At 39.3% G+C, this 8901-nt stretch overlaps 1 protein-coding gene across 1 annotated transcript in view; it reads left to right on the top strand.

The window, feature by feature from the left end:
• SCN8A (sodium voltage-gated channel alpha subunit 8) overlaps positions 1-8901 on the top strand; it is a 222046-nt gene that overhangs the window by 114585 nt on the left and 98560 nt on the right. Inside the window, exon 3 of the mRNA XM_069092525.1 lies at positions 6968-7086. Coding sequence (XP_068948626.1) covers positions 6968-7086 — 119 coding nt within the window. The remainder of the gene's footprint in view (positions 1-6967; positions 7087-8901) is intronic.

The following is an 8901-nucleotide window of genomic DNA, read 5'->3' as shown; positions in this document are numbered from 1 at the left end:
GTATTAATAAATCTGTTGTGCCAGTATAAACTGAACCTTCTGAAAAACCCCCCCCAAACACAAACTGGACTTTTTCCTAATTGTAGACATAGCAGAGATAACTTCTTCCCTTGTATTAATGGTAGGGATGTTTCTATATCATGTGTCCCAAACCTGCTACCACTAATTAGAAATGAAAAGCCTAGATTTTTTCAGAAGGTTCAGTTTATACTGGCACAACAGATTTATTAATACTTCATGCCATAACTTAAGTAATATTCCATAGCTCTATAATGGGCCCTGTGCTCAAACACATTCAGTGGTTGTTGTTATAAACTGATATTTTCCCTTGGGCACCAAACCACAATCTGATTTCAATTTCCCTTTTAACTCATTTACATCACAAAGAAGCCATTTAATTCAGATTAAGTAAAATATTATTGTGCTTCATGGGAACTGACTGATTTTTGCTTTAGAAGTATTCTCACAGGAATCAAAGACTTGATATCCCTCCTACAGCCATCTGGGCTCTGATGGATCTGGTATTGGAGCCCTACCCTGAGCTCCAAAAGAGTGATTTTTTTTTCCTAGATCCATCCCAGAAGTTTAAAAGTGATTTGTGCAAAGAAGTCTGAACTTGGGATTTCATTGGATTAGGGAACACTTGGTGAGTTCTCTGGGGCACTGTAAAAGTTAAATGACTTGTTCAGGGTCATACTTGTCTTTCTAACTCCAAGGTGGGTTTGCTTTCCACTATGCCATGGTGCCTCTTAATAGTGATTATAGTAGTTGCACACTATACACACACACACAGACACACACACACATCACACCACACATACATATCCTGACCTTGATCAAGTTAAATTTGTAGTCAAAAGACATGGATTCAAGTTCTTACTAGTGAGTGACCTAAAGAAGCTACTTAACCTTTGTGAGTCTTGGTTTCTTCATCTGTAAAATGGGAATAGTACTACTTGAACTATCTTCTTCCTCCACTAAAGTCCCACTTTGATACTTTGTTGTGGTGTCAAGGTAACTCTGGGTTCTTAAAAGCTATGCCCCTGTGAGGGCAGTCTTTGAGTTAGGGCAAACATCATACCTGTTAACTGATAGCTGATCTCCCTAAGTTAAACAAGGTTCATCCTGGAAAGGTTGACTACCAGATGGAAGAACCAGCAAGGGAGAAATTTGAAAGAAGAAAAAATCTGGGTATAATCTGGCATGAATCCTGTGTTTTGGAAAAGCAGATTTCAAAGGGTGCAGAGGAAAGATAAGGATGTGGTGGAATAAAACTCTGCCTAGGAAGTCGACCCAGGAGCAATAGGAAATGTTTGAGATGAGATTCTGAAGACAGACAATTCTAACAAGGTTGAAAAATATGACTGAAAAAATGGCTGAAGAGACTGATTTGGATGCACAAGGAACTCACTGATCAACTTCAATTTGTAAAATAACTGTACAGAAGCTGGAAGCAAGGCTGGGTAACAAAAGACGAATATGAGAGGAGGGCAGAGTCCTGTTAAAATAGTGCCCCAAATGCTAAAGTTTAGAGTCAGCTGAGGCTGTTGAGTGAAACTGCAGAGAAGGGTGTTCTGTTTGTTTGTTTTAGGTATATTGGGCAGAAAAGGAAGCTACCTGTGTCGATACCCATAATTAGATACCATAGAGAAGAGGCACAAAGAAGGAAGAAGAGACATCCAGAAATTAGTAGGAACCTACAGACAACCAAAAGAGCAATTGGTTGTTTTTATTTTTTAGGGTACATTGGGAGAAAAGAAAGGATCGGGGATCACGCCTTTGCTTGGGGTGGATGGGAAGGTGAACACTGACAACAGAGAAAGCAGGTCTACACCACTTCTTTCATTTCTGTTTTCTCGGCAAAGGAGAGTGAACCTTTATGCTGGAAATGATGGAACAAATGTGATTAACCAAGAGTTTATGCTTAGGATAAGTAAGGATATAGGAAGAGAGCACCTAGTGGCCCCTAGTAAATTCATGTCACTTTGCCCAGATGAATTTCATCCTCAGTTCCTGAAAGAAATGGCAGGTATGATTTCTAAGCCACTGTCAGTGGTATGTGAAAGATCTTGGGAAAGGAGAGAAGTAGCACCATATTGGAGAAGGGAATTTTCAAAGAAGGGAAGAGAATAGAGTCTGCAAACAGTAGGCCAATGAACTTGCCTTCAGCTGCTGGGAGAAATCAAGAATGACTCGTTAAAGAGATAGTTGGTGAACATCTAGAAAAGGAAGGAGTGATTACAAAGTGCAGGAAGGCTTCATTAAGAACAAGGCATGCCAGACTAACCTCATTTCCTTTTTTGACAGGATTACTAAACTAGGAGATGGGGGGAATGCTGTGGATATCATTTACCAAGATTTAAACTTGATAAAATATCTCATCTTTTTCCTTTGGAAAACATGGAGAGATGTGGTCTAGATGATAACAACATTTTGTAGTTGTTAATAGTTGCAAATTTCTTAGTTTTGTCAGCGTGGCAAGAAATCTCCATTGGAGTACCCCGAGACCTGTGCTTGGAGATATGCCCCTTAACATTTTTGTCTATACTTTAACAAAGGTATAGATGGCCCTCTCAATTAGATTTGCAGTTGATACAGAGCTAGGTGGGGCAGCTAATGCATTGGATGATAGTCAGGATTTGAAAGGATCTTGACAAGCTAGAGCATTAGATTGGTAAGATGAAATCCCATAAGAATGAACGTGAAGTCTTTTGCTTGGGCACACAACAATCAACTTCATAAGAATAATATGGAAGAGGTGTGGTTAGACAGCAGTTTGTTCTGAAGAAGATCTGGATATTTTGTTGAGCAGTAGACTTGAGAGTTAGCTATGTGATGTGATAAATAAAAAAAAACTTATGTGGTCTCTTGGGCTGCAGGAAGTGGGATATAGCTTCCAGTAGGAGGGGCATGCCAGTTCCAATGAAATCTGCCAGGAGAAATGAATGGAATTTTCAAGGAAGCATATTTAGGCTTGTTACCAGGAAAATTTTCCTAACAATTCCAACTATCCAAAAATGGAATGAGCTGCCTTGACATATTGTAGGTCCCCTTTCCTTAGAGGTCTTCAGACTAGGTGATCACTTGGATATGTCATTGTGGGGATTCCTTTTTTGTATGTGTTGGACTAGATGACAGTTCAATTTCTTCTTTTATTTTCTTAGAGATTTTTACAAATATATTTCATTTTTACATTGCCTAGATTCCCCACCCTGTATCTCCCTCAATTATTCTTCTCAGAGATTGAACCCTTATAACAAAGAATTTTTCAAAAGAAAAATAGGAAGAACATTTTAAAAATTCCGTAAAATCAATCCATGCTTGAAAAGCCTGGCATTATATGCATTGTTCCACACCTGTGGACATGCCTTCTTATTTCCCTGGGACCAAGCTTGATCTTTAATAATTTCGCAACATAAATTTTTGATTATTTTGTGGTCGTTCTTTCCATTTACATTGTCGTAGTCATTTTACATATTGTTTTCCAGGCTCTGCTCACTTCACTTAACATCATTTCACTGGTACAGCTTTCCATGCTTCTCTATATTCATCATGTTTGTCATTTCAGCACAATAATATTCCATTCCATTCCTATAGCATAATTTGTTTACCCATTCCCCAGTCAATGGATATCTATTTTATTTCCAGTTCTTTTCTACCACAAAAGGTGCTGCTATAAATATTTTGGCCTATAAGGAGCCCCCCTTTTATAATGACCTCCTTAGGTGATGATTTTGAGGTCACTTGTTAAAGGGCACAGATCTAGTTAGTGACAGACTGACAAATATTTGCCTCTGTGTATAAGGAATATGTAGTAGCTTCACAAACTTCAGGAAGTTTCCTATTAATATAGTAATTGTATTAATCTGTGTGTGCCTAGCTTTATACATTTTGTGTGTTCTTGATGAGTTCTGTATAAATTAAATTTATATTAAGTGACTGTATAGAACTTAAGATAACAGTACTTTGATGCAATTATGTGATAGTTTCTTTTGTAAAATAGAAGGGCAGAGATGGGCCTGAATGGAGCCCTACTCAGCTATACCTTTCTTCTGTTTTAATAAATAAGTCTTGGACAGTATTATTTGAGAATTATCTTCTACCATGGCCCAGTGGGTGCTGCAGAGACGCTCTAGGCCTGGGGTTTGGTTTTCTTGTTTTATCCCCTTAAATGAGTTGGGTATTTTTTTTTCCCCTTCTTGTGTTCCCTCAGTAAAATGAATAAGAAATATTGATATGTGAACTTAAAACCTAGTATGAAATGTGAGTTAAATAGTAAGTTTATACTGTATGATGAAAGACTGAGTGGTCCAGATGGCAGGAGACCTCTATTCTATTACCGTCTCTAATAATTGTATGACCTTGGGCAAGTCAGTGAGTCAATAAACATTTATTTAGCTCCTACTATATACCAGGTGCCTTGCTAAGTGCTGGGGATATAATTATGAAAAAGACAGTTCCTGCTCTCAAGGAGCTTACAAATAATGGGGGAAGACAGGGGAAGGAAGGAAGCTGAAGAGGGGTGTTAGAGGAGGAGCCTGATGAGAAGGCCAAAGAATATAGCCTGGCAGGGAATAAATAGGGTTCCTTACTGTTTTTGAACTCCAGTAAAATGGGCTCATCAATAAAATGAGAATGTGGGACTCAGATGATTCCGAAAGTTCCTTCCTGCCCGGTGAATCTGAGTCTGGTGATTCCTGCTTCATCTATGCTGCACAGTAATGTCATGATGATGAATGAGGACTTAATACAAATATCTGGGAGCTCCTCAGAGAGAGTTGCTATAGAAACATAGGGGGAGTAGCACTGCTTTAAATTGGGGATCTCTGGGAAAGTCCTGTTCTGATTGTTGCTTTGAGAAACTTGACATCCGCTTTGGACATATGTGGATTCGAGCACAGCCGCAGTTCTGACATTGGCATGTGTCTGTACTGTTCTCCTATCTCTCTGCTTCCTATCAAGGCTTGAGAGAGAGAGAGACAGAGAGAGAGAGAGAGACAGAGACAGAGAGAGAGAGAGAGAGAGAGAGAGAGAGAGAGAGAGAGAGAGAGAGAGAGAGAGAGACAGAGACAGAGAGAGACAGAGACAGAGAGAGAGAGAGAGACAGAGAGACAGAGAGAGAGAGACAGAGAGAGAGAGTGTGTGTCCTTGGGGGGGAGAGAGAGAGTGTGTCCTTGGCGGGGAGAGAGAGAGAGTGTGTGTTCAGGATTCGAATCATACTACTTGTATGATCTTGAACAATAACTTCTTTGTGTCTCCTTTTCCTCATCTGTAAAATGAAGAGGTCAGATTAGATTATCTCTAATTTTTTTTCCTGTGGGCTCTAATCTTATGATCCTATAATGTTTGCTCTGTAGTATACACCAGGATGGGAAATGCACAGTGTGGTATCTCCCAGTATTTGAAAAATGTTGCAGCAAAAATGTCAAGATTCAGGCCATTGCTACTAGAAGAAAGAATATTGCCAGGAAGCTGATTACTTAGTAATGGTGGTGATTCGCTTTCTGGGTGAGAATGACATAGATCTGTCAAATTTCTATGGGAAGTATGAAAGGAATACACACATCAATAAATAGCCAATGTATTTATTGAATGCCTACGAGTATTAGCATTTGTGCTTGCCTCTGTGGAAGGAAGATACAAGAGAATACTGTGTCCCAAAAGCTTTAATAGCTTAAAATAGCGCTAAGAGTTTTAGTACATCCTGAATAAGATAGTCCCCCTGCCTTTAAAGAGTCTAACACACATGAGAAGGAGAATTAAAGATAGCATGCACTCAAGAGGACATTTCAGCCAGGGGAAACAGGATCAATTGACAAGTATTTATTAAATGCCTACTATGTGAAATGGGAATGTTAGCACCTGCTTCCCAGGGCTATTGTGAGGATAAAATAAGATAATATTTGCAAAACACTTAGTACTGTGTCTCTGCTTGATAAGTGTTTCTTTCCTTTCTTCCTCTCTCCTCTTCCTCCCTTTTTTCTTCCTTCCTTCCTTCTCCAAGACACTGTGGACACACCAAGAGAAAAATGAAACAATTCTTATATTCTCTCAGGAGAGATAACATTCTTAGAGTAACGATGTAGTATACGCAAGAGGCATAAAAGCAGAAATTATAACATAGGGGAAAAATATGGAGACTGATTATGACTGGTTCATGAGGCTAGATTAGACGATGAAGGCAGACTAAGGCTTTACATAAGCAGAAACTTCCCAATCCTAGAGCTCTCAAAAAGTGGAATGGGTTCTCTCTTACTAGAGGCCTTCAAGTGGCCACTTTTGGGTGATATAAAAGACACTGTACACTATAGGTTGAATTAGATGGTCTCTGAGGGTCTGTTCTAACTCTGGGATTCTGTGAAAACCAGACAGAAAAGTTTTCACTTCATGCACTAGAGCAGAGATTCTTAATCTTTTTCATCTGTTAGAGCCTAATTCTCCTGTACTATGGTTTGTTGCCTACATTCATGATGGAAAAAAAAATGCTAATTTCAGCTAAAGATTAGTGAAAATAATGATGTATTTTTTTTCCTATCTAAGTTGACATACAGGTTAAGAAACCCTTCACTAGAGGGATCTCTTGACCTCTTATATTGTGATAATTCTCATCAAATGGCACATTACAAATGGAACTCTGGGAGCAGAGCACTTTAACTACTAAATTTCTGAGTTGTGTCCGGAGAAGACAATGAACCCATTTTGGTCTGGGCCACAGGATTGGTAGTTATCCTAAAAGAAGGAAACGTCTCCTGGTAACTGCTGGCATTGTTTGGCACAGTATTGTGGAAGGAGGGTGGGGATAGGAGAGAGGAGGGGAAGGGGCAGATGATAATCAAATGCAGCATTCCTGCCAAAGGAAGCCAGCTGAGGGGAGAAAATTGTTTTTGCTGAATCTTATCTAGGAAAGCATTGTGGCTTTTGTGCTAACGATAATGTTTTAATAATTCTCTCTTTTCTTTCTTCACAGACCTTTGTAGTACTAAACAGAGGGAAAACACTCTTCCGATTTAGTGCCACACCTGCCTTGTACATTTTAAGTCCTTTTAACCTGTTGAGGAGAATAGCTATTAAAATTTTGATACATTCATATCCTTTTCTGCAAGTATTAAAACTGAGCACTGACTGACTACACTCTCACTTTAAGGCGTCCACTGATCTTCTCATTTCTTAAACACTGAATTTAGAAGATGTAGGTTTCTGGGGAATGTGCATCCTTTTGGGCATGTGCTATGCTTTGAACATAAGTGTGTAATGTTAAGTCATTTGCCTCAGCAACCTTAAAAATGGAAAAAGCATTTCTTTTTCACCTTAAATTATTAATACAGAAAGATCAAAGACAAATATGAAAACCTAAGTAAAAGGATGAGCAGCTTTACTTGGATACTTCATACTTTTATAGTCATTATCACTCTGACAGCAGTTTAAATGGGACTGACAGATTTGTCCAGTGTTTCCTGTCAGGTGTTCCAGAAGATGTTATCCTTGCCTCTAACAAGATAAGTAGCTGCTTAGACCATTAAAACCAGAAGTTACTCAGCTGCTTTATTTAAATTATTTTTTGGATGTAAGCAGCAGAAATAATAAAATAATTTTTGGATTGATATTGATTAGTAGAGGGAAGGGGGCAGCTAGGTGGCACAATAGAGAAAGTGTCAGGCCTGAAGTAGGAAGACTCACCTTCATGTGTTCAAGTCTGACCTCAGACACTTAACTAAACACTTAACTTTGGGCAAATCACTTAACCCTGTTTGCCTCAGTTTCCTCTTCTGTAAAATGAGCTAGAGAAAGAAATGGCAAACATTCTATTATCTTTGCCAAGAAGAGCCCAAATGGGGTCACAAAGAGTCAGACTAATCAACACAACACAAAAACGAAAAAGGAGAGATAAGCCCTAGGGAAGTTTATGCTGGGAGAAAGAATACATCGTGTTCTCTCTCACTAGCTGCAGGAACAGCAGAATATAAGGTTTTCTCTCATCTCTGGTTCCAAATAGCATTTTCACAGGATCAGGGAGCTTAGAGCTGGGGGGGTGAACCTAGAGGTCATCCAGACCAACCTCCTCATTTTTTTGTTTTGCCTTCTGGGAGATGTAGGTTGAAAGTGGATTTAATCTTTCTGGGGGAAAAAAAAAAACACCATTAGCAGAAAAAAAGACAAGAGAAAGTCATTAACAGGAAAAAAAATCATCTTGCATAAAATGGGAGACATCAGTTTCTATGCTTACTAAAATGACAGCTTGAATACTCTTGGCATCCCTTTTGCTCCTTTAAACCTGGGTTTAAATCAGAGAGGATTCAGTGACACAATAACTTTTCCTGCTAGCCATGGGCCAGAAAAAGTCCCCTGATTGGATTAATATATCCACTGAAGAATACCCTTGTGGGACCCTGGCTGCTTCTAAAATCGTCAGCATTTTTAAGACTTTCTTACTGATGTAGATGTTTTTGAAATCCTAGCTTACAGGCCTCTAGCTGGTATCCCCCTACTAGGGAGTTAGATGGATCCTTGGCACTGCTGACACCTCAGGCACCATTTAGCCCTTCAAGACCTTTCAGCTGTGCTATTTACCCACCTTGAAAGTTCTACATGGGAAATTTCTTGTCAAGAAATAAAATGTAAACAGTTACCCATGCTCAGCCTCCCAAATAGCCACTTGCCCTGTGTAAGCAGCTCATTGTTAATGGATAGTGAAGAATGCAGATTTCCTTTGCTTTTTTGTCTCCGTGCCTTTTGTAGGAAGGGCAGATTGGTGGACTGGTACATTTTAGCAATGATGTGCCATTCAGTCTTGGAAGGCAGTTTGAATCATTGCAATGTAAGACATTTGGCAGATTTTTTTCTTCCTTTTTCTCGGTCCCCACAGCATGGAGTTAGGGAGGGGGTGTGGAGAAAGTAGCTAGG

The sequence above is a fragment of the Petaurus breviceps genome, unplaced genomic scaffold, assembly GCF_028583685.1.
Source record: "Petaurus breviceps papuanus isolate PSGF00001 unplaced genomic scaffold, PetGlider_PUasm1.0 191, whole genome shotgun sequence".
In the NCBI taxonomy this organism is placed as follows: domain Eukaryota; kingdom Metazoa; phylum Chordata; class Mammalia; order Diprotodontia; family Petauridae; genus Petaurus; species Petaurus breviceps.
This window is presented reverse-complemented; position numbering and strand designations above follow the sequence as displayed.